At 40.5% G+C, this 25,467-nt stretch overlaps 3 protein-coding genes across 9 annotated transcripts in view; 1 reads left to right on the top strand and 2 right to left on the bottom strand.

Annotated features, from left to right (window-relative positions):
* Positions 1–4,936, top strand: part of LRP2 (LDL receptor related protein 2) — a 124,362-nt gene extending 119,426 nt beyond the window's left edge. For all 3 annotated transcript variants that reach the window (XM_014954693.1, XM_014954694.1, XM_014954692.1), the window contains exons 76-79: positions 712–831; positions 924–1,031; positions 2,328–2,399; positions 3,483–4,936. In XM_014954693.1, coding sequence (XP_014810179.1) covers positions 712–831; positions 924–1,031; positions 2,328–2,399; positions 3,483–3,644 — 462 coding nt within the window. In that variant the 3' untranslated portion in view covers positions 3,645–4,936. The remainder of the gene's footprint in view (positions 1–711; positions 832–923; positions 1,032–2,327; positions 2,400–3,482) is intronic.
* A 3,091-nt stretch (positions 4,937–8,027) lies between these two features.
* Positions 8,028–17,835, bottom strand: LOC106895050 (retinol dehydrogenase 7-like). The gene is made up of 7 exons (XM_014954134.1): positions 17,722–17,835; positions 14,359–14,430; positions 13,975–14,305; positions 12,117–12,434; positions 10,216–10,474; positions 8,786–8,949; positions 8,028–8,278 (listed from the first exon to the last, which is right to left on the bottom strand). The coding sequence occupies exons 1-7, from the start codon at positions 17,833–17,835 to the stop codon at positions 8,028–8,030; spliced, it is 1,509 nt and encodes a 502-aa protein (XP_014809620.1).
* A 4,787-nt stretch (positions 17,836–22,622) lies between these two features.
* Positions 22,623–25,467, bottom strand: part of DHRS9 (dehydrogenase/reductase (SDR family) member 9) — a 46,557-nt gene continuing 43,712 nt past the window's right edge. For all 5 annotated transcript variants that reach the window (XM_014954491.1, XM_014954493.1, XM_014954494.1 and 2 more), the window contains 3 exons: positions 25,099–25,357; positions 23,918–24,081; positions 22,623–23,079 (listed from right to left, as the gene is read on the bottom strand). In XM_014954491.1, coding sequence (XP_014809977.1) covers positions 22,853–23,079; positions 23,918–24,081; positions 25,099–25,357 — 650 coding nt within the window. In that variant the 3' untranslated portion in view covers positions 22,623–22,852. The remainder of the gene's footprint in view (positions 23,080–23,917; positions 24,082–25,098; positions 25,358–25,467) is intronic.

Below are 25,467 nucleotides of genomic sequence, written 5' to 3'. Positions count from 1 at the left end.
CTAAATATTTTCTTAAGAAATACTTAACTCAGCACCTTTGGCTTATTGCTGTGAGCACCGTAGCTGCAGCTCTGGGATTGGCAGTATGTCTGAGAAGCAGCTGCTATCCACATAGTGGCCTTCATGCATGGGCAAAGTATTGATTTATAGTAAGAGATGTACTAAAAACTGTGAAACATTTTATTTCCAACATAACTCATATGTTGTAACTAAGGGGATGCACTTACTGCTTTGTCTCAAAAAGTATAGTAATCTCCCTGCTGGGACAAAATTAATTAATCCTATTCTTCTATATTTCAGATAGTGCTTTTTAATTTGTATGTCAAATTGAAGTCTCTAAAATGAAATCTTTATTTTGGGATCATGCTTCCTTTGATATCTCTTCCCTGCTGAGGGTGTGATTTGTGAGAGTCATTTTCCTCATCACAGAATAGTTTCAGTCAATTATTGAAATGTGGGGTATTTTTTGTCCAGCTAGGGAATGGAGTAATGTTGGAACCATCAAAGGTCTGGGCCACTAAGTCAGGGAGTAAAATAATGGATAATAAAGTAACGTTTTGATTTTAACAAATGCTAGATTTTATCTAAGCCCATGTGAAAGTAAACATGCATTGTTCCCTGAGATTAAGAATTGGACTATAAATTAATTCATAGGAATATGGATGTGTTTATTGCACTGCAGCTGTTGTTTTGGGTTTTGTTCCTTCATAGAATGAAAACTTTGCAGTGGAGTCAGGGAAACAACCGATCACATTTGAAAATCCAATGTATGCAACCAGAGATGGTGGAGCCAGCACAGCCAGTGCAGTTACAGTTGTTCGGCCAACACAAGTAAGAAAAACTTAAGATTGACTTTCATCTTTCCTTTTCCTTTATGGTCTTCTTTTCTTCTTTGAAGAACGTTGATTTTCCTTCTTGTACAGGTAGCAGCAGCTGGTAGTGAGGAAAATGAAAATTTTGAAAATCCGGTATATGCTTCTGTGATATCTGCTAGTCCGAAGGAACCCCCTCAGAGTACAGGTGCACCTCAGGTAGGACAAAGAAATTTTGTAAGGCTGCCTTGTTTGGTTTTTGCTCCAAATCAGGGAAATTGAATTGTTAGGAAAGCTGCAATATAGTTTCAGTTCTGTTTAAGTAATGCCAGGGAGTTGGCACATAATCTGCATCAAGTCCAACTAACTGGGCTATATTTACAAGACTTACAAGAGCTGGTCAGGAGCTAGAACTGAACAGTTCCATAAGAGAAAAGTAGCACAAGCACGGAGTTGCCCAGGGCACTCGGTAAGGATCTAGTTTGGATCAACCCCCTTCTTCCTGGCCCACCCACTTATTTTGAAGTGAACATACTGGAACAGAGAGTTTTCTTTCACTGTTTGTTCTTGTGCTTCATTTAGAGGGGAGATACTAGTCTGAAAATTGTAATGTAACTGCTCCCCAGCAGAAATGGTTATAACTAAGTCTTTACTTCGGACTTTTAACAATTATTTATAACACCTAATGGGTTATACCTTAACAGAAGCAGCAGAATGTGGAGGGTTTTTCTCTTTCTTTCCCCCCTGTAGAATATGAAAACAAACCCAAGAAAAATTACATTTTAAAATGTAGTTTTAAATTGTAATTTAAATGTAATTTAAAATGTAATTTCACTGTTTAAAACAGCAAATTGAAATAAGACATTTAGTAAGTGTACTGTCCTAATTGGGTTTTTTTTCACATATATTTGTAATTTTATCCATATTTAAAAATGCTAGCTAGGACATTTAAGACACTTGTTTTATGTGCTCTTACAGGACATTTTAACCATCAAGATCAAAGTATTGCCTCATCTAATTTATTCATGATTCATGGGAGATAATTTTTTTATGTCTTAAAATCCATCTGAATGAGCTGATGATGGCTTGTTTACATGACTATTTTCACACATTGTGCACTAAAAAGCACCTCTGATGAGCTTTGAAATGACAGCTCTGTTAACCTGTTGTACTTTCATGTCCCCCAGTAATTTCTCTGGTGGTGTTTTCAAGACGGTTTTTTTTTTTCTCTTTGACCTATTTGTCTGGAATGATAGGTTTCCACGAATTAATGCAGTCACTTTTATTGCCTTCTGTCCTAGCCTTGTGAATACTGCTTTAGGTAAAGTAACCATAACTGGTTATCTAGCAGAAAAGAAAGTTGTGTCTCATGCTTAGAATTACAACACGACAATGTAAGAACATCCAGCTGAAATCACTAAGTTAGCAGTCAAGTGAAATACACCAACGGTGATGTCAGCTTCCAGAGAAGTTCTGAGAAAAATGTGTAAAGTTCTCATAATTTTTATGTTCCAGGAATCCAAGTGGAATTTCTTCAAGAGAAAAGTGAAACAAAACACTAATTTTGAAAACCCAATATATGCAGAGGTATTCCTTAATACTGTATAATTCTGTTTTTCAGCTAATGTACTGCTAGACTTTGTTCTTGCTTTCATAGGGTAAAGATTATGTGTAGATTCTGCTGCTAAGTGAAGCAGCCCAGAAATTCCAGCCCAGGTCAAGGTAGGACTGAAGTGGTTTTGAGAAAAGTTATAAAGTTTCAAACAGCATCAGGTGTGTTCAGGAGGCATCCAACTCAGGCAGCAGAGCATTGCCCACACCTCTGCTTTCCAGCCCAAGCACTGTGGCCTGCTCCCACTCTGGGATCTCAGGTGCTGGTTTCAGGTTGCTGGTGCATTCTGGTACAGTTCAGGGACCCAGCGCAAGTGGGAGGCTATTGTACTGCATTAGGAGCGCAGCCTCTATTTCTGCTCTCTCAGTTCTGGCTTCAGCACTGTACAAAAATTCAATAGCTCTGTGTACTGCAGCCCTCTTTCTGTACCAGCCCTATTTTTTTCATCCATACAGTTGGATGAGACAGTTCTTTAAGATGGTGTGCCAGTGGGTGGTATGTGTCCTGGAGGACTTCTCCCCTGGCTTAGGCATGAAAGTTTAGAGTTCTACTGACTTGAGCCAGTAATTCCAGCCCTTTTCACCTTACAGTTTAAAATTTTGAGTTGGCCTAAGTGACTTAAGAACTTCAGTCCCGCAATCACATGACAAAAACTAGCTGCTTTTTGTGAAGAACTTAGATTTTTAATCCTTGAACAAGGTGAGAGAGTGAGTTCAGGAAGCCAGGGATTCATTTCCCCAACACTAATGATTTTAACTATTTGCAAACAGTAGTAGTGCCAATGTTATCTACATTCATGTATGTACATACAGACATACCAAGCTACTCCTGATACTTAAGTTCAATGTGTGGAGCAAGTTTGTAGTAGTGTACTCAGCTGTACCATTTCAGGTGAAATTAGCATTTAATTTTTGTTACAGGTGGCGATTTGCAGAAATAACTTATACGATGACACTTGACTTTAGCAAAGTACTTGGATATTTATTTAACATTTCTGAAAGCTAAGGTTGGATGTATTGTGAACTTGGATTATGATTAACTTATGATTATTGTTTCAGATGGAAAAGGAACAGCAGGAGGGCACAGAAAATGTCCCTACCCCTTCTCCTTCACTGCCTCCCAAGATTACTCTGAAGAGAGACCAACCACTAGCTTATACAGCAACAGAGGATACGTTTAAAGATACCGCCAATCTTGTTAAAGAAGACTCTGTGGTATAACTAGGTAACTGATTTAGGGAGAATTAGACACATCCATTTGCACATATATTTTTTATAAACAGAAGAATAAGGTTCACATTCAAATGCTTTATAAAAATATATACGTCTCTTAGCCAATGGCTGGAGATGTATGTTGAAACTATGCCTTGTTTTTTGACAAATGCCAATTGCTATTTTTATGAACAATTATCATGATGTACTATATGTATATCTTTGCACTGAAGCTGTCTGAAAGTAATGTTATAAATATATTGTACATTTGTAAATTTCTGAAAGATTATCTTGTTCGGTGTTATTGCTAGTAGAAATCTGTATGGAATTGGTCGTATCTTTAGGGATAAATTCATTATATAAATGCTTAAACTAAAAAAGAACCAAACAAGGCAAATATAGGAACATTGCTGATTTATAGGATCTTAGACTATATAACAGCACCTTTAAAAACTTCTACTGGTGCTTTTAGGCATCTTTACTATCTATTTTACATACTACTGTATGTAAAAATGGGTGTCTCTGTTTACCTTGTGTTAAACAAAAGATGGAAGAGTCAATGCAGCATCATTATGCTGTGCAAAATGTTGCTCTTACAATATTTTAACTGCCTAATATAAAATAATAGCCTCTCAATCCGTAAGACACACACTTTTCCTCTAGGTTAACACCAGCCCATTAATAGTGTTCTTAAAAAGATGTGATATATTTAGATTTTAGTGCCATGAGTACTTAATTTAATGAGATTTTCTCCTGTTCATCACTGGAATATCCATGTTGGCTGGAGTCTCTGGAAGTAATTTGTACTATTAAATGAAGTAGCTAGGTTTCTATAACAGCTTCTTTCCAAACAGCAAAATACAAGATATTGGTTCATTTAAGAAATTATTCAGGTTTTTTAATGTGAAAATTTAATTTTATTGACTATTTATTTCCTGAGGTGGACATTAATAGAAAGGGAAACAATTTCTACTAATGCAGTCTGTGTAGTTATCTGGTTATTTCTATAATCTTCTATCAGAATATACTGTAGATCTTACTAGCTTTTCTGGTTAGCAAGGGTAGTTTCCACAACATGAACCATTTGAGGAAACTCTGAGTACCACTGCAGGAAAATGTTATTCAGCATTCCTGGTTAGCTGCTCATATAATTTAAAGAATCCTAAAGTTTTAATCATTGAGACTTCTGCTTTTTGATTGTTTTATATCTGAGTTCTCAAAATATATGCTATTTCTGATTAGAATTCTTATAATTACTTTGTAATGTACTTTGATTAGAAAAAACAACTGGAAAATGATGCTGCTGGATAAATCTAATAAATGTATTATTTTATCACATCCTTATTCCATAATTTGTGTCAGTACTTTTTTCAGTTGTGGAGACTTCAGTGCACTCTAAGATGGAAAGAACAGTGCTTTAGATAAAGTCAAAGAGTAGTGCTTACTGCTTCACACAACTGTCTAAAGTTCTTGATATAACATCACTGACATCATATCACTCTAAGTGTGAAAACTGCCTCATTACACACATCAAATAAACTGGCCCCTGAAAGAGAAAACAATTATTACTGATTGTAAGAGACTGACTCTCAAATAGTATAGACATGAGAGATTAAAACCTTAGCTCGATTAACTTTCGTATCTGAGTGCTTTAATGTAGAAAACTCCTTAGAGTCTGGGGCACAGCATACACATCTGTAAGGCTATCAGAGAGGACTTCTTTGAAAGGCAGGTTGCTGTTCTTGAGGAAAGAGTTCACAATGTTTTTTAAAGAGTGAAAGCAAGGCTAACGCTTCCATGAGACTTGCCTCCAGTTGTATACCACAGGAAAAAGAAGCAACAGTTTTGTGAATAGTCTTTGTCAACAGAAAGATTTGGAACCAATTTCTGCCAATGTCAGCCATGTATCAGAGATTTCTTCCCCTCCGCCATGGGAATTCTAACTTTTCAGATGTGGAAGAATCATAGAATGGTTTGGGTTGGAAGGGACCTTAAAGATCATTGAGTTCCAACCACCTCCCTGCCATGGGCAGGGACACCTCCCACTAGACCAGGTTCCTCAAAGCCTCATCCAGCCTGGCCTTGAACACCTCTAGGGATGGAGCATCCACAACTTCCCTGGGCAATCTGTTCCAGTGTCTCACCACCCTCATAGTAAAAAATTTCTTCCTAATACCTAATTAAAATCTCCCCTCTTTCAGTTTAAAACTGTTACCCCTTGTCCTATTGCTACTCTCCCTGTTAAAAGAGTCCTCCTCCATCTTTCCTGTAGGCCCATTTTAGGTACTGGAATGCTGCTATAAGGTCTCCCTGGGCTGGAGCCTTCTGTTCTCCAAAGGGAGAAGAAAAACATCCCTGGGATTCTGTATAGATAGGTAGTATGTAGATTTGATTGTTCAGCATACCTGGTGGTGATTCCTAAGCTTCAACTGGAACTCTTCCTCTCAGTCACGTACCACAATGTACCCTTCTGATTATGTAAAATTTAATTTTTGATACTTTTTTTCGGCAGAAACTTTAGATTCTACCCCTAACTTTGGTTTTCACTTGTGTTCTTTTTCTCCTATGAGGACAGTCCCTGCTTGAATTCTTGAATTCTGGACTCATTCTATTTCAAAGAAGGCTGATTTTTAGAGATTTGAGCACCTCTCTGTAATCTGCCTCTATAGGGCTGATATATTATACAATTAAGTTTTTTTATGTACGTTCTCTTTACAGCAGTCAGGCCAGATAGAGAGAACTATCTCTCTGCAGGTATTTATCATGAAATGAAGTAAAATAAATTTATTCTTGAAGGCGTTTGCCAGAGAATAGAAGCTCAATGAAATACTTCGAGCTTACTAAACCCTTTTACGTTCTGTCCCTTTCTTGCATATGTACAAACACACACACACGCCCCCTCTCACACACACAGAGTGATGAAACTCCTTTTCTTACATTTGGAGTTCTGACCTGCACATGGTATTTTTGTAAGCTTAATTGAATTGCCCATTAATGATTAATCACCAGCACAGCTCTTTAGCAAATAAAACCTTTACCCCTTCAATTTTAATATCGCTAGGAACACCAGTTTGTGAGCCTCTGGCCAGCAGCTTAACAGAAAGAATTAGCATAGAAGAGACACAATAACCTCAACTAACATTTTGCCGTTCTGAACACACTCTTTCTGTTGTGTGGTGTTGTGTGTTCAAGTTGAAATAATTTACAATAATTTGCCATAGCATACACTAACAATCTGTTTCATCTAACGAGTGAAATAATAATCCTTTTAACTTGCAAAGCATACTGAGGATGAAAGAAATGTGAATGCATATTATTTTTAATAATTTCCTCATAAACCATACTAATATTAGGAAGACAGTTAAAATCTAAGTTTGGATACTCTGTTTGCATAGTAACAGAGGACAATGTAGTTTTGATTTTTCCTGTAATTGCATATCTGTAAAATATCTTGTGTTTTATTGTTATACAGTTGAATAGTCAGGTGATTAGATGTGGTCAATTACTGGAATTGTAATTTTTGGAATATGTTGCAACATCTGGGCTTTGTTATTATTTGATTTCATGTCTTGTGTTCAGAAGCTTGTGAAGTTTGGCAACTCCTCAATATGACCATAAGAGACCCCTCATGAAAAAGATGACTAAATTTGACTAAATACATTCTGTAAGGTACATGTATAAGATCCAGAATCATAGAATTGTCTAGGTTGGAAGGGACCTTTAAGATCACCGGGTTCAACCATCAACCTAACACTGCCAAAGCCACCACCAAACCATGTCCCGAAGCACCATGTCTACTTGTTTTCTAAATACTTCCAGGGGTGGTGATTCCACCACTTCCCTGGGCAGCCTGTTCCAGTGCTTGACAACCCTTTCAGTGGCGAAATTTTTCCTAGTGTTCAATCTAAACCTCCCCGGGTACAACTTAAGGCCATTTCCTCTTGTCCTATCGCTTGTTACTTGGGAGAAGGGACTGGCGCCCACCTTGCTACAACCTTCTTTCAGGTAGTTGTAGGGAGCTATAATTGTTTTATTTCAAGTTCAGTAACAGCTTATATGTTGATGAAGTCTACTTGAAAAACTTATTCTTTTGTTGATTTTATTTTTCTTATTTAATTTTTTTAATTGGGTGAGTAGTATTAACCACCTTTGTATCCGCATATTTTATGAATACATATCCTATAGAGGTATCATTTCTGAGCATAAAAAATTATCTTCAAAAACATGCTGGATTTACAAGCCTAACTGCAAACTCAGAAATTCCAGGTAAGGAGGGGTTGGGGGTTGCAGAGGTGTCTTCTGAAAGGAATTTATTCAGTCTAGTAACTAGTAAAGAAGATGACATGTGGTTTTGACAGGATTAGTATTTATTTTTTCAGAGCTAGTTTAATACTAAATGTTAATTAGAGCTCCAGGAACTGATCCCCCACTAGCTGCTGGAGCTGGAAACATCATACACAGCAGCATGTCAGATAAACAGCTTGGGGCATAGGAGAGAAACAGCCAAAAGAACTTTGCATCCCACCCAGCTCTGTATCGTGTCCTGGGGTACATTGCTATCAGGGCATGTTCCATGCATTTTATGACCTTAGAAATATCAGAGTCACACAGTCTTTTCACTGATGATCTTTGAGCTTTTATATCTGCAAAAAGAGAAAAGAAACCTGAAAGCATTTATATGCAACAGTCTCTGTGGGAGCTGTGGGAGCACATAGTCCAGAACAGTCAGCAATGGGTTTGTAATGAATGTTAAAGAAGTCCAGCAAACATTCACAGAATCATAGACTGGTTGAGATTGGAACTGTCCTGTGGTCCAACCTCCCCTGCTCAATTTGGGTCACCTAGACCAGGTTGCCCAGGACCTTGTCCAGACAGTTTTTTGATATATCCAAGGATAGAGACTCCACAGCCTCCCTGGGCAACCTGTGCCTGTCCTCAGTTGCTGTTGCTGTAAAAATGTGGTTTTTTACACGTTCAGCAGGCACATCCGTGTTTCAGCGTGTACCCATTGCCTCGGGTCCTGTCCCAGGGCACCACTGAAGAGAGCTTGGCTCTGTTGTCTTTACAGACTCACTTCAGGTATTTATATACATTGATAATACACCCTCACCCCCACCCTCTAGCTTTCATACAGTTCTTTTTCTACTTACATTCAACAAAGTATTTTTCTCCATAAGAGTCCCTGATCTCAGGAGTCAGTCTGTTCCAAAGTCTTAAGAGGTCTCTCTCGAGGACATCTGAATTAACGACTCCTGCCTTAAGGAAACCATGCTCAACAATGCTTACTTTAACTCCAAAATGCTGCATCTCCATCCTAGAAGAAAAAAAACCAATAACCATCCCTGACCACCCAATAATGGCATAACCATTAAACAAGTAAGTTGAAAGTCTGTCACAAAAAATAATATTTGAGACTTTGATTCTTATCTTAAAATGTCAGAATAATTTTGAGATGTTGAAGTTAGCTTCATAGCAGTGTACCTCTCCTGTAAACGAGTAGCAGGAAATTAACTCTCAGGAAAAAAAAACAGTGTCATGTGGATTCACAGCTTTCCGTGAGGTTTATGTTGGACTGACACAAAGGATGCAGCAGCCAGCTACTTCTTAGCCACATAATGTCAAACTAAAACTTTTGACTATTTCCAATACTGTTGCATCATTTCAGTTTCCGGCAGGAACAGATTATTGAAGGGCCTGGGAAGAAGTAAAAGCAAGCAAAAATTTTCAGTTGGATTAGAACTTTATTCTCCATTGTACAATTAAATGGCTATGGTTAAGCGATTAGACGTTAGCGCAAGAAAGGTTAGTGTGTTTCCTGGTAGCGTGGTTCCCTCTATGTAATTTTGAGTTGCAATGCAATTCCTTTGGGATGAAAATGGCCTCTTTGTCTTGCTGGGCAGCTCAAGAGACCCAGGCAGCTATGTTTCAAAGTGTGAAAGGAACAGACCATGACTACGTTAGCCATTGGTTCGTACTATATTTCCTTGGGGCATATGTCCTCTTAAAATAAGTATTCATAATGGTTTGTAACCAATTTCTTAGTCCTTGTGAAAACTTGACTGGCTGGGCTAGGCCTTAGCTTTCTCAAGGCAGTACAACACAACTGGCTTCAGTGAAGGGTGCTCAGCTTAATAATTTTCTGAAGTTATGAGTACCTTTTGTAAGGTGGTTCCTGCCTGGAATCAGTCAGCTTAGATTGTTGTAGAGCATTAGAGCAGAATAAAATGGGTTGTAAATGGGCAAGTACAACTAAGTACAGCTTGCCTGGGAAACTCTGGCTGTCTGACCAGGCTGTGCTGTTGATTTAATTTCATGTATGCGGTGGATTCACATGCCCAAAAGCTGCATGCTAGCCATTTGTCCAGGGTATGAAAATTCTTCCCAGTGCAGTTGCCTGGTGGGTCTGTTCATAATACTCAAGATTGAAATTCCAGACAAGTGACCAACATCTTTTTATTTTCCTTTCCCCCTTTAGGCAAGATTTCCAGAGAGAAAATGAGAGGGGCAAACATTCAGCCACCCTTCCTCAGCACATCTGGAATCTGTTCTTGGATTCACGCGTGTATTTCTACCTACTCACCGTAAGGTGTCAGAGAAAGCTTCCATGCCCCATTTGGACAGGCTGTAGCCACCCCCTACAAAAGCCATGAGACCTTTGGCATTAATTAGATTGACTACTCTTCCCTCAGCTTTTTTCAGAAGTGGCAGAAGCTTGAGTGTGATTTCAATCAATCCCAGCAGACTAACATCCAGCACTGAGTGGAAGTCTTCAATCCTCAGCCAGTCTGTGGGTGCTACAGGTGCTGTTCCTTCAGCATTGCTCACCAAGCCAAAAAGCCCTAAGAGGATTACAAAACCATTTATTTCAGCATGCGGCAGTATCTTACCCTAGAGTTTCATATGTAGCATTGGGAAGCAAGCACAGAGTCTGCAAGAACTTCAGTGAGATGAATACAGTTGTCTGGGGTTGGCTTATAAGATCTACTCTATACACCTGGCAAAATGTGCTGAAGACCTTAGGCAATGACCCTAAAAGAGCATGGGTAAAGAAAACTATTTTGGTTGGAGATACAGGCCACCATATTAGTATTTATTTTCCAGATCTGCTCAAGTATGTGGGTTACTAATATGCACTCACATTCTTGTGAAAATCAAATAGTCTACATAAAAGTGGAGAGACTGATTTTTCTAGGTTGGGGTCTAAAGGTCTGAACCAGACATGTAGAATTAGTCAATGCTTCTGAAAATATTAGCTTAACCCTGTGTATTGATAATACTGCTTTACTACCTTATAAATTACTTGAGGAACTTTAGATAAATAGTGACACTTCCAAGAGTTTGCCAAGGACAGCCTGCGCCTGGAGGGAGAGGCTGAAAGTCCAGCACTTCATAAAGAATTTCTCAGACTGAGGTGACAGCATTAGCAGTGGTTACCCCAACCGAGAACCTGTGGCTTTCCACAAGCTGGAAGTCAGCGCCTGCCAGAGGAGGTAAGTGCTAATAATTATGTTGTCTTTGTCCTCATTTACTGTATTGAATGGTCTGGAACCCTCATGATGACGCCAATAGTGTTTTACAAGCTTTGAGGAGTTACAAGCTTTGAGGAGAAAGTCCTACTGGTAGAAGATACGTGTTTTGCTGTTTTAGCTAGTTAATTAGTTAACAAGCCTACTGAATATGTGGTATAACTGTGTGTTGCAGCTGATAGTTGAGGTGCTGAGATCCTCTTTGGCAGCCCTTAACAACATCTAGGCTGAGCTATTGGTACTGAGAACAACACACGTATTGCCATGATTAAATATATTTACCACACAAGTCTTTTTTTATCACCCTTTATAAAATCTTAAGTCTAAAAAAATTAAGTCTTCTTTTTTAACTCAACTTGTAGTATCCAGGGACCAACTCTTCCTCTTTTAGAGAAGTGCTCAGAGGTGTGTGACAGCAGGAGTGAGAGCTACCTATGTAACAACTCTTACGAAAACTGGCAGGAATGGGAAGTGTATAACTGTTACAGTGCAATTGTTGTTGAGTGCATTGCAAAAATCAGACTTATTCAGTCATAAAAAATACTCTTCTGCTTACTAGAGGAGGGCTGAAGAAGCCCTGCACCAACTGTTTTTAATGGGGTGGGATGTTTTTGTTGTCAAGAAAGTTCTTTCTGGTACCAGTTAGCACCTTCCCCCCACTGAGATTCTCCAGCTGCACCAAAAAGTCGGAAAAACACACCTGGGAATGATCTGGTTTTAATTGACTGAACGACTAGATTTTTAGGAACACTGTTGGTGAAAGTGAGGGAAAGCCCAAAAGTGCTGCTTGGAGAGAATCTCTTTGAACCGAGAAATGACAGAACTGAAGAGTGAGTGTGTTTTATCAATATGACAAAAAATGCCTCTGCAGAGAGTGGAGAGGCACCAAAACTTTTAACTAGACCACATTTGGTTATGTTGAGTCATTTTTCTGGGAAATTACCTTGCCACTTACCCTTGCCAGCCGTCTCTTCAGTCACAAACACCACAGCCCTGGCAATGCTGTTGGAGTCAGCTAAGTTCAGGTTCACTGTCTTCAGGGAGGGTGAGGAGCACGACCGTAGCTCTTGGCCTCCTTTTTCTGTGGCACATGCAGCAATGACACAAAATCCCCTTTTGTCAAGCCATTTAGCCAGTGACTTTCCAAGTCCAGTGTCACAGTCCGTTATGAAGACATGCTTTCCACTTAGGTTTCTCACTCTGTGACTGTCTCTGATGAGCCAGTAAAGGATAAGAGAAAGTATGGAAGCCAAAATTGCTATGTGCAGCGAGTCTGAAAGTGAGAGCTACAAGCAAATAAGTTAATGGTCTAGAAATGCAATGAAGCAAATGTACTTACCACCCCCCCAGCTTCCTCAGACACAGTTCCCGTAAGGGGCTTTGGTTCTGGTTGCAGCCCTCCCATCTCACTCTAAGTTAGGGGAGAACAGGGGTGGAAGCATTAGCACAATGTGGTCAGGATCCATGAATAATACGTGTCTTGGCAAAACCTTCCCTATCCTCCTTTTCAATAGATCTCCACTGTTTTCAAGCTTTGCTGACTGATCTTTCTAGTCAGCCCTGTCCTTTCAGGATGTTTCAGACTGAAAGGAATGACTGCGTCATTTCTCACAGTAGTGTTTCGGGTTTTTTTGTGGACACTGGTGATTATTTGTGCTAATACTGGAGAGAGGAATTCCTCTGGGAAGAAGGATGATTGACTGCCTGTATGATACCACCCAGGCTGCCCTTCTTATCTGTGGCGCGGAAGCAGAGTGACCTCAAGAACAACCAGAAAAGCCTAAGCTGTAGTGGTGGGTCTGATGACTAATTTGTTGTGTGACTCGTGTTGTGTGATGGTGAGTGATCTGCTCTCTGCCCCTTAGACAAGATAAACTTTGGGGCAGTGCCTGAGTATTCTGTCTTGTTCCTCATTGCCTGTTTAGCGCTGATTCACAGCACAGTAGAATATATTATACAGGAAGTGTATTTGTATAAAGAAATGGGGAAATGCATGGAGATGTTGCCCTCAAAAAAAAAAAGGCAAAAAAAAGCGCCGGGGGAGCACAAAGTTTCCTAACTCTGGTAGGGAGGATAGTGTTTGCTTATTAGAAAAAATTTTTATAAATGTAGAATACAGTTCTTGACATCTAAAATTTACCACACAAGTCTTTTTTTATCACCCTTTATAAAATCTTAAGTCTAAAAAAATTAAGTCTTCTTTTTTAACTCAACTTGTAGTATCCAGGGACCAACTCTTCCTCTTTTAGAGAAGTGCTCAGAGGTGTGTGACAGCAGGAGTGAGAGCTACCTATGTAACAACTCTTACGAAAACTGGCAGGAATGGGAAGTGTATAACTGTTACAGTGCAATTGTTGTTGAGTGCATTGCAAAAATCAGACTTATTCAGTCATAAAAAATACTCTTCTGCTTACTAGAGGAGGGCTGAAGAAGCCCTGCACCAACTGTTTTTAATGGGGTGGGATGTTTTTGTTGTCAAGAAAGTTCTTTCTGGTACCAGTTAGCACCTTCCCCCCACTGAGATTCTCCAGCTGCACCAAAAAGTCGGAAAAACACACCTGGGAATGATCTGGTTTTAATTGACTGAACGACTAGATTTTTAGGAACACTGTTGGTGAAAGTGAGGGAAAGCCCAAAAGTGCTGCTTGGAGAGAATCTCTTTGAACCGAGAAATGACAGAACTGAAGAGTGAGTGTGTTTTATCAATATGACAAAAAATGCCTCTGCAGAGAGTGGAGAGGCACCAAAACTTTTAACTAGACCACATTTGGTTATGTTGAGTCATTTTTCTGGGAAATTACCTTGCCACTTACCCTTGCCAGCCGTCTCTTCAGTCACAAACACCACAGCCCTGGCAATGCTGTTGGAGTCAGCTAAGTTCAGGTTCACTGTCTTCAGGGAGGGTGAGGAGCACGACCGTAGCTCTTGGCCTCCTTTTTCTGTGGCACATGCAGCAATGACACAAAATCCCCTTTTGTCAAGCCATTTAGCCAGTGACTTTCCAAGTCCAGTGTCACAGTCCGTTATGAAGACATGCTTTCCACTTAGGTTTCTCACTCTGTGACTGTCTCTGATGAGCCAGTAAAGGATAAGAGAAAGTATGGAAGCCAAAATTGCTATGTGCAGCGAGTCTGAAAGTGAGAGCTACAAGCAAATAAGTTAATGGTCTAGAAATGCAATGAAGCAAATGTACTTACCACCCCCCCAGCTTCCTCAGACACAGTTCCCGTAAGGGGCTTTGGTTCTGGTTGCAGCCCTCCCATCTCACTCTAAGTTAGGGGAGAACAGGGGTGGAAGCATTAGCACAATGTGGTCAGGATCCATGAATAATACGTGTCTTGGCAAAACCTTCCCTATCCTCCTTTTCAATAGATCTCCACTGTTTTCAAGCTTTGCTGACTGATCTTTCTAGTCAGCCCTGTCCTTTCAGGATGTTTCAGACTGAAAGGAATGACTGCGTCATTTCTCACAGTAGTGTTTCGGGTTTTTTTGTGGACACTGGTGATTATTTGTGCTAATACTGGAGAGAGGAATTCCTCTGGGAAGAAGGATGATTGACTGCCTGTATGATACCACCCAGGCTGCCCTTCTTATCTGTGGCGCGGAAGCAGAGTGACCTCAAGAACAACCAGAAAAGCCTAAGCTGTAGTGGTGGGTCTGATGACTAATTTGTTGTGTGACTCGTGTTGTGTGATGGTGAGTGATCTGCTCTCTGCCCCTTAGACAAGATAAACTTTGGGGCAGTGCCTGAGTATTCTGTCTTGTTCCTCATTGCCTGTTTAGCGCTGATTCACAGCACAGTAGAATATATTATACAGGAAGTGTATTTGTATAAAGAAATGGAGAAATGCATGGAGATGTTGCCCTCAAAAAAAAAAAGGCAAAAAAAAGCGCCGGGGGAGCACAAAGTTTCCTAACTCTGGTAGGGAGGATAGTGTTTGCTTATTAGAAAAAATTTTTATAAATGTAGAATACAGTTCTTGACATCTAAAATCTTCATAACTGATTACTATTTTTCTATTTGTATTTTTTGGTGTGCAAGAAATCAAACAAAATAATTAATTAAATGAAATATTTATGGAAGCATAAATAAGCATTTTCCAGACATCCTGTTAAAGAGAAACATTTTTACAGGTGCTAAGCAGTCACCTAGGCTCTAGTTACTTATGTGTAGAGATTCAGACATCTAGCCTTTAAAATGTGATTGTTTTCAAGAGATGAAGTGATACTTTAAAAAAAAAGGAATTTGTGATTATTTTACATCCCGAAAGTACTCAAAGAAGAAGAAGTCTTTCTTCTCTAACTCATAGCTGTCTGAAGTTAAGCATTCATTTGGCTGATTTTTGTGTAACACCCTTGCTACCTTAAGACATGAATATTAAAGGAAGCCAAATGTATTAGGCCTGGTTGCTTGACCCTGTCTGGTGTTCTTGTTCCTACTGAGCTCATGGAGTCATTTGGATTTCTTCTGATTTTAAATTTTGCTGTCACCTCACCCAGTAAGAAGGGAAGGAATGTCAGAATTTGATAATGAATGAATGTTGGACTCTCATTAAATAATTAAATCAGGCACATAGCTTATAAATGATAAGGAGTGACAACATTTATTGCCACTTAATGATTTATTTTACATTGGGTGCCTCAGTGGCTGTCACTATGGACTTATGAGCTACTGGTTAATGCTCCTTGATTTTAAAATGTTAAGCAAGTTCATACAGATAAGAGTTTGCTTCTCCTTCCACTGTAATCTGCAGGGAGGCTCCTGCTGAATCTTTGGGGTGCTGGTGTGGTCCCTGTGCTACACTGGTTATTTTAGCAGCCCATGTCACTGTTGTTTTGAGGCTGGTGTAATCGGCTCTCTAGTTTAGGTACTTTAGATACTTGGCTTTTTTGCTGTGAATGTCCCTGTGAGGTCTGACAAGGATTGCAGTCTTCCAGAATGTGTGCACTTTGGAGTCATCTTTGTAATGTTTCACTGAGTTGGTGACATTTCTTTTCTGAGAGGACTCATAGAATGTGCTCTGAAGAGGTACCATTAAAACTGTGTGAAAGAGCTCAGGCTAATTCAGGCTTCTGTGCTGTAAAATAGTCTGAAAACAGGACGTTGCAGCAGCTGATCATAGATATGCCCAGTCCGTTTGCAGTGACGTGCCAGTCAGTGACGTTTCCTTGGACTGCTGATTTAGAATTTGGAGCTGAGCTGGACACAGAGAGAGAGAGGAGTTGCTACCAGCAGGCTCTTGTAACCCCATGCCAATAAATCTCGGCAAACTACTCCACAAGCTAGTGCTCTGATATATCATTTTAGGACACAATTTGCCTTTTTCCTCAATACAAAATTAAATGAAATAATTAGAGATTTGGGGAAAAGATTAACCTTATACGAAACAGCAGCTGTGTATCACACCTTCCTTCCTTGGCTGTGCTGTAAGGAGGAAGCAGGGGACAGTGAGCTTTGCACTACTGAAAAGCAAGTTAAATTTGAAGCTGGGCTCTGTGGAGAAGTTCCGGAGTGTTTGGCCAGGAGGCCTTTTGGATCCTGTAAGAGAAACACCTGGGATTGCTCTGGTTAGTGTTAGTCCTTGTATTTAGGTAGCAATAATTGGCACAGAAGCCTTGTAAGACAAGGGGCTCCAGGGGCAACAGCTGAGAGGGCAGCATTGTGTGCGGAGCCTCTGCTGCTCCCCTCTCCCCTACCAGCCCTGGGCTGATATCCCTAAGCCTGTAATCCCTAACTGCCTAGTTGCCCCTGAGTACTGGTGCTCCTTCTCTGATAACACATGGACATTTGGTGCTGAAAATGTGGCAAGTTTTTCTCTGCTGGAGCCTTCTGCCAGAATTTACTTTGCTAGATGATATCATTGCTGCTGGAAGGAGTCCGGGGTCAGAAGCAAAGGAAACAGTCTCAGTTAAAAGTTTTTTTCCAAGAAAATAGTCTAGTTCTGTGAATGTACAATGTTATGCAAAATTTGATAACTGTGGAGCACTAAGAAAGCCACTTGCCTTCCAGGGGCATATCGATTTTCAAATAGCTGCCTGGAGTGGCAAAGAGTGTGTTTCCAGAGAAAATGTCAGCATGATATTTCAAGGGTATTGATATATCTTCATAAATATTGAATTCTGATTACTAACGTAGCCAGTAAATAGCTCAAGGCAAATTCTACTTTCCATTAAAACTCTGATATTTGCCTGGCAAATTGAGAACTCTTGGGATAGAGCTTGGCTTCTTATGCCGATACAAGTACCATTATAAAAGCAATTGATTTTAGAGAAAGGCAGCATGACTACACCAAGAGCCCTTTAAGATTCTTATATGACTGCAAAATACAGCATCCCTCTGCATCTCCGCACTAAAGGAAACTGAAGCACATACACCATATTGAAAGGGGGTGTTTTACTTGCACAGCAAGTTGGGAGTCGACTCCTCAGGTTGGAGTGAGGTTTGGGGTCTGTGTGTGCTTTGGGTTCCCTCAGCTGCCACCGTGCTGGCAGTGCAAACCTCCAGAAGTCAGTCTGCAGTGGATTAGAGTGACCTGCCAGGCATGCTGAGGAAGAACTACCAAGGGGAACTTGAGGGACTGGGGTTCTTCAGAAATAGCGCTCACATAGCATTCAGTGGGAGGTTTAGATGTATCAGACGTCGCTCTACAGATCACTTTAGATGTATCAGACATCGCTCTACAGACCACCCAACAGCTCTTCAGAGTCTAGGAAGTACAGATGTTGATAATCGGTCATCCTGCCAGAGCTACATCCCTGGTCTTCCGTTAACAAATTGAACAAATATACAGGCACAAACACATGGCATCTCTTGCATTTAGGTGAGATATTGCTGCACATGCAGGGCTTTGCACTTCTGTTTCATGGAAAAGGAGTGTTTTTTCAAATGCTGTGGAAAAATGTCAGTGTGATAATTCAGTTCAGTGATCAGCAGAGAACTTAAGATCTTCACTAATATGTCACCTTAAAAGAAGTACATCTCCAAACTCTCCTACTCAGTATTTTTCAGGGAGATGAATGAAGACTGGTACAATGGAGGCTGATTTCTTGGCTTGATTGTATCTTTCCTTGTATTGCTTGCACTTCAGAATTTGATCACAGCATCAGTAAAAGACCCAGGAAAATGAAAGCCTGTAAACTCTTAGATGACTGAACCAGTAGTTAGAAATAAAGTAGAGAAAGATTCCAGATGTTGTGAAGAAAATTTCCGAGATAGCATTTAATTCAGACCCTGTAGGTACTTAGATAACCAACAGTTGTTAAAATCACTGTAGAAAGGAAGGGACTGCACGTTCTCTTGACTGTGCACTCAAAACCAAGTGTTTAATTCCTTCCCTTAGCTATTCTGCAAATGCATGTAACAGGTACTGCTCACTACAACAACAGACAGGACTTTGGTTTTGTGCCAGTACTCACATTCTGGGGAGACATCTGCAAGCTCAGTCTATACCCCCAGGTGCTCACAGGTCACCTTCGCCAGTTATTTCCAGTGTCAGAAAAAAGAAGCTGCCCAAGTCAAACTCATAAGCTTGTGCACCAAGACCCGCATGGTGATAGTTTCCAGAAAAATCTCACTGTAAATTCTGTGCCTGGTGGTGCTTTCTGAGCACTGTACGTTGGCTGACAAGCACAGCCCCTCTCCCTGATGCTGATAATGACTTGTGCTGTTATGCTTCTACCTTAGGGACTTACTTGGTGTTAGTCTTCTGCATATGCTTCATGCCTGCTTGTCCTACCTATGTTGTGTAAGCACTGCTGGCTATATATAGTAATCAACAGAGCCTGGGGGACTGTCAAGACTCATTAGTGAGAACTAATCTACTCAGCTGTAAAGGACTGATCTGTGCTTCCTCTTGAAACCAGCAGGAATCTTTCAATTGATTTAACAGGGCTTGATTCAGACCTTTTCTTCTGCATGGGAGTGAGTTATTAGTGATGCAACTTCATCTTTTAAGATACATCCTCGTGTGTGAAAATTTTCAGGGATGAAATTATTTTTTTCTGGTCTAGAGACAGCTTTTTCATACCAGAAGCAAACCAATTGCCTGAGTAACTAAGCAATGTGCTTCAAATAAAGTCTCCAATTCTACAAACTGTCCAAAGAGCAGCTCTGCAGTTTGCATGGGAAAAGACTAGCATCCGCCTGCTAGGCTGCTTGTTTGTTTGCTACCTGGCTCAGAGTTTGCTGGGAGCTTGTGATCCAGCTCTAAGTGCTGTTGTACAAAAACGTGAGCCTCCCCATCCAGAGCACTGTGCAGTGCCGGATGCTGCAGGAAGACAGGAGGCTTGGGCAAAGACCATTCTCAACAGCAGAATGAATGAATAGGATTTTTATGAAAACTGATCAGAGACTAACTGAATGAGAAGGAAACTAAAACAGGAAACCAAGCCAGGTGGTAGGACGGAGCTGGAAGTGATCTGGCCCCATTCAGTTGAGCGGACCATGGCAATAGCAATCCATTCCAGCCTGGCCAGTGACCCCTGTCTGGCAGCTCCCTGCCAGGAGCTGCAGCGTTGTTAGTTCATCCTCTGCTTGTTGGGAAGCTCTTCCCCTACAGTTTTTTCTTCCTGCTCATTTTGGCTCAGGCCTTGATATTCTTGCTTCTTTTGCCACTCTGAGTGCCACACCAGCCCGAGCTGTGGTGTTGGTTGTTACTGCACTTTGAGCACCCTCGGGGCCGTCAGGGGATGTGTGCAGCTTGCTGGAGACTTGGTGATTTAGCAGGTGGCTGGCAGAGATTTCCTTTTCAGCACGTCTGGCAGATGTGCCTGCTGCGCCTGCCCCATCCTATCTGGCCTGATTCAAATGACAGGCTCTACAGTGTGGTTGAAATGACCACAAAACAGCACTCCACCAGCACGCATAGGCCATCGCAGGGGAACGTTTCTCCAGTAGTGTCAGGTCGGGAGTCCTGCTATTGTAGGTGACAATCCTTTGCCACACAAATATAAGGGAGAAAAACAGAAGGGGTTTCTTTTTCTCTACTGCAGATTTTTTTCTCAGCAAACTGTTTTTGAACTGTAGGTAATATTTTCAGAAAGCTGAATAGATCCTGCTTGGCATCTCGGAAAACATTGAAATGGGGAATTTTTCCAGTACGTTTCCTTTCTCACAGACATTCCTCTGACTTGCTCAGAGTGTAGCATGCAAGGGAACATAATAGAAGAGAAACCACATAAGCAAAATGTGAGCTCCGTGCGTAGCTTTCCATTAGAGAGCTTGGCATGAGACAGTCTTTCATCTGCAGAAAGCAGCACTTGACTGTCTGATTTCCCATTGACTCCTTAGGTGCATTTCATGAGATCCCTGATTCCTAGAAGGGATGTGGAAAAATTACCCTACTTGAAACATTGTGTTGGGGAAGGATGTTTAGTTTTCAAGTGAAAAGCAAGAAGCTAACATTATTCCTGCTGGACAAATGGAGGCTTTCAAGTGCACCTTTGTGTGCTGGCTTTAACAAGTTAACCAAAGCGAGGTCCCATGGGTGCTGACCCCCAGGATGTTCTGACCTTGTGGAAGTCATGGGTCTTCTCCTGGACAAGCCCCTTCTAGTCCCTAAAAACACATGGCTAAATATTCACCTGCCATATACAGTCTTGTGAGCAGGACAGGTTTTGATAGCCATAGCAGAGTGCACTGTGGTTTGCTCATTTCCAGAAGTCACTGGCTTTTGCTGCTGGCATCTGAGTAAATGAAGCATCTGGTTCCTGGAGAGAAAGTGCCAGCAGAATCTGACCCTCCATACAGTGAGAAGTAATAAATTGAGCAGCTGATATTTTTCCTACATTTCTAATTTAAATAATACATTTACAGCTAGTGTGCACTGTCCCAAATTCTGTTTGTATTTTCCTTTAAATGTCAACCTTCGCAGTGCTAGGGTCTTGCAGCAACTGAGTATATTGTGGTCTGACAGGGACCAAATTAAACCAGCCAAACTGTAATTTCTAAAGATAAAGATCAGAATAGGTGGTGTCATTTCATACTTTCTTTGTTTCTCTAATAGCTTTTGGGTGAGTAATCTTGGCGAGGGAAAAAAAAAGAAGCTTTATCTTCTATGTGAAGTGACACCAGGGCTGTCTGCTAAGATCATAGGACATGACTGGCATCCCCAGGGTCCAGTGCTGCCTGGTCTGCAGGAGCCAAGAATTTCACTGACTGGGAGGGACTGCTGTCTTGCCTGGAAAGTTAACAGCTCATGCAGATTGGGAATGGGAAGCTACTATCTCACCAGACAGCTTCCCAGCAGCCTTCAGATTAAATGTTAAGTAAAGGAAACTTGTTTTTCTGTCACTTTTATTGATGTAAAGTTGGTTTTAAAATAATATCTACTACAGCAATGCCATCAATACCTTCGTAAGAGTAGCCAGTTAAGAGGTAGTCACCTCAAACCTGCTCTAGAGGGAAAAACTTTTTTAGATAGCTGAGATAGAAATTAAATGACCCCACTAAAGCCTAAGCATAAGCTGCAATGAGAGAAGTAGAATTGCTGTTTTGCAAGTTCCAAAGCAACTAAATTGAAAACCAGCACTATTTGGATAACCACCAGGTAACTTGCTCTTTAGCCCGATCATGTCACAGCACATTCACCAGCAAGAGGAAAGCATTTGTTTCATTGCTGAGCAGTTTCCATGGCAGTGGGAAATGGCTTCCTCAGCAACACAGTTATAGACTCGACATGGGGTCTCTGCAGTTCTCAAGCACTTTGCCATGATTAATTCCAGCGGAGATGGGTTTTCACAGGCACTTGTGTCAGGACTTGAATGAGAGCAGCACATCTCCACAGGAATTACTCAGCATCTCACAAAACACAGGGCTATTACTTTTATGCCAAGAAATAGCTCCCAGACTTGAAGTCTTGCAAGAATTTTTTTTTTTTTTAAATTAAAAACACCACTACCTTAGTTCTTCACTACCTTAAATGCAGGTATTGGGCCCATGTAATTGGATCCACCGTCTATGTTTTTAGCTATGGATCCTTTACAACAGAAGGGTAGAGTTGGACTTTAGAGATCCTCAGGATTTAGCATGCTGACTAGGACAATGCCTCACCTAACCCTTGCAAAGTCCTGTGAGTGGAAAGGGGTGTGAACCCCAACCAGCTCAATGACTTGAGCACTCTATTTTGCTCTCGCTCCAGTTAGGACTGTACCAAGGAAAGGCAACCACAGTTTCCTTGGCCTCAAAACTGAATAGGAGTGACTACTAAAGAAAGCAGTGTCAGGAAGAGGATTTTTCTGATGCCCCCCTTTCTAGTTTATATTGCACGAGTTCACTTCTCCCAGAGGAAGGCCCTGTCCCCATTCCCTTCTCTGCCTGAGAAGACTGAACTCTTCCTGCTGAAGGGACTTAAAGCGACATTCCCTATTTTCCTGGGATATTTTTGTCTCATGGATCTTTGTGAAAGCTGGAGCCTTCAAGCATTCTCAAACTGAGAACCTCAGAGGTATAAGAACTGAAAAATTACAGTAATTTCTGAAAGTTTAATAGTTCCTTTGTTTTTTCTGGTTTACACTTGAAAAATGAAATAATGTAATTTTTTTTAATAGTAGCAGATATTGAAGAAATAGATATATTTCTTACATTTATAGGCAATGTGGGTGTATTTAATATATAGTTTGTATTATGCCAATATAGAGGACCAATCTTACAGAAACAGCCTTGTCTGTGATAGGGGTTATATTGGCAAATATTTACTTTGCATTGGAAGCTGCAAGCTCTACTCTGTTCCGCAGCAATAGGAAGTCTTGTACAGCTGCTGGCATTCTTGAGAGGGGATTCCAAAAATACTTAGCATCCTGCCCAACAACATAATGGGCACGTGGATGGAGACTTGTTAGGGCATGCTCCATGCACTGAATAACTGGTGAAATGTCCTTGTTAAGGCAGATCCTGGACAGCTTTTCTTTCTTTGCTGCATCTGTAAAGCTCAAAAAAAGAAGATAATTTAGTGACAAGGTGACTCTTAACTCTTTCCCCCACCCTGATCCTTTCACTAAGGAATTGGTATTTCTTGTTTCTCCCTACACAAGAGTTTGTAGCAGTTTCTGAAGACTAAGTTCCCAACCATAACGACCCTGTGATATAGTTACCCTTAATTGTGGAACAGTCATGGCAAAAGAGGGACTGCATGGTCTGAGAACAGGCAGCCAGCACTGACAGTAACTCAGAATAAACATAACTATGTAAGAGACAAAAGGAAACAGAAATGCTATAGTTGTAAATGAGGCTCTTGTAGTAAAGAAATTGCTTTGCAGTAAGTTGTGAATCACAACTATAAAGAAAAAATTGGAGGGACAAGAAAGTCCAAGAATGAAAAGACAAGCAGCCCCTGCTCAAGCAGGCTCAGCCAGTGTCTGTCAGACAGGCCCAGAATGGCTTCATCAATGCTGGGGTTAGCAGAAGCAAAGGGAATTGATCCCTATTTGATTACTAAATAAATAAACAATAATGACAGAAAAACACATCAAGTGCATTGATTACATCATCAGATAAAAGTTTTTCTGTTTGGGAGTTTGCTCAAAAGCTTCATGCCAACATGAATAATTAATCTTTAACTGAGATTTGAATAAAGCTTCTAGAACAAGTCTTTTGTGCAGATGGTCATATTGTGGTGCAGACGTATTTGAAGAGTAACTTTTTGCATCACGTCTTTCCAAAAAGTCAGAATGATTTAAAGATAGAGTGCTACTTTGCAAGGCTTTCTTAGCAAGAAGTGCATTGCTTGTTTTGACACAAATATCTGGAAATTGCCTCACCTTTCTGAAAATACTCCTCTCCGTATTGCTTTTTAATATCAAGGGGGAGCTTATTCCAAATAACCTCCTTCTCTTTCATAACCTGTGCTGGATCAGTTAATGCTGTTTTGAACAGTCCAGGTTGAATGCAACAAACCTTAACTCCAAAAGCTTTCATGTCTCTCCTGCAAAGACAGCCCAATGATTTAATTACATTAGACATTCTTATTAATGCTGTGGGAATTTTTCCCTACTAACACTTTTATTTCTGTCTTTTCATGGCACACCAGCACAGAAATACTTTGAGGTTTGTTCATAGTTGTGAATTTTCAGCTTGTTATCCCAAGATGAAAGAGGAATAAAGTATCTTACCTGCTTCACAGAGTGAGAACAGGCATAGGCAGTGACAGTGCAGTAGCTGGCACAGTGTATTTCACAGCCTAGTTCAACTTTCAGCAGCTCATTAGTTATCTGACTTGTTGGCTGCCTAAATGCAAGTATTACATGTTTTAGGGAATCCTTCTCAACCTCTGGCTGATGCTCCAGATTGGTACACTTCCTTCTGGCCCCATCTTGTATCTGTCAGCCATCTTTAAGTGTCTTGGCATCTAAAATGGCACTATATATTTAGGCACATGAGTTGCTCCCTGTCTGTGTTTCAAGAAGTCATGGTGGTCCCCAGGATGAATTTGCTGTGTTCTCTAGATCTCTCTAATGATCGATATAATTAAGAGAAGACACTTTGGAGAATGAAGCTCAGATAAGAGTTACTATCATGCAATAACTCATGGTACATTTTTTTCTGAATGGGCAGCTGATGGAAAATTCTAGATGCACTTTTAAATTAGGAAAATATTGCAAAGACATCTCAGTTCCTTTGAGTGGGGCTTTCTCTGCCATAAGAGTTCATGCTAAGATAGGTCAGTTGTGAATCTATACGAGTACCAATTATGCCGCAATAATACTTGAGGACCACTTGTGTGCTAACAGACTTTGTACATTAATCTTCAAAAGTGGCATAATCTATTTTGAGCAAAGGCACTTTAAGAAGAATTAGTTCTAAGGGTATGGTGCTTTTCAGTTTTATACCAAGTGCTAGGATTATAAATCAGGTCCTATTCTGCATGTTCCAATTTTTAGTTAGTATGTGAGCCTTCAGAAAAAAAAAAAAGAGTGGTCTTTCCTCATAGTGAGTATTATACCTTAAGCTGTCATTAAATCCTTCTACCCCAAACTTTGAAGGAAAATAGCCTCCGCCACTGAACGCTAGGCGACCTCCAATACTGGATACATTTACTATCCTTCCCTTTGCTTTTTTTATCAAGGGAAGCATATTTATTGTAACATTTATGAGTCCAATTAAATTAACTTCAATTGGTTCTCTAAAGTGCTCAATATCCAACCAGTCTGTAGGAGCTGTTGGCCCCAGAATCCCAGCATTATTGACAAGTCCCCAGAGGCCTGCAGGAAAAAAAAAGAAGAAAGTCAGGAAGCAAATTTTCACCAAATGTGTCAGATTAATTGCAGTGGGTGAGACTTCACAGAAAATCAGTGAAGGACCAAGAGGGCAA

This window comes from Calidris pugnax, unplaced genomic scaffold (assembly GCF_001431845.1).
Source record: "Calidris pugnax isolate Ruff unplaced genomic scaffold, ASM143184v1 scaffold103, whole genome shotgun sequence".
In the NCBI taxonomy this organism is placed as follows: Eukaryota; Metazoa; Chordata; class Aves; order Charadriiformes; family Scolopacidae; genus Calidris; species Calidris pugnax.
Note: the sequence above shows the minus strand (reverse complement) of the source record. Positions and strands in the feature narration are given on the sequence as shown.

Coding starts and splice junctions, on each gene's coding strand:
- LOC106895050 (XM_014954134.1), bottom strand. CDS start 17,835: ATGTCTGATACATCTAAAGTGATCTGTAGAGCGACGTCTGATACATCT. Junction 14,431..17,721: donor AGTCCCTCAAGTTCCCCTTG/GTAGTTCTTCCT, acceptor CCCCTAACTTAG/AGTGAGATGGGAGGGCTGCA. Junction 10,475..12,116: donor TGAAGAGACGGCTGGCAAGG/GTAAGTGGCAAG, acceptor TAATCCTCTTAG/GGCTTTTTGGCTTGGTGAGC.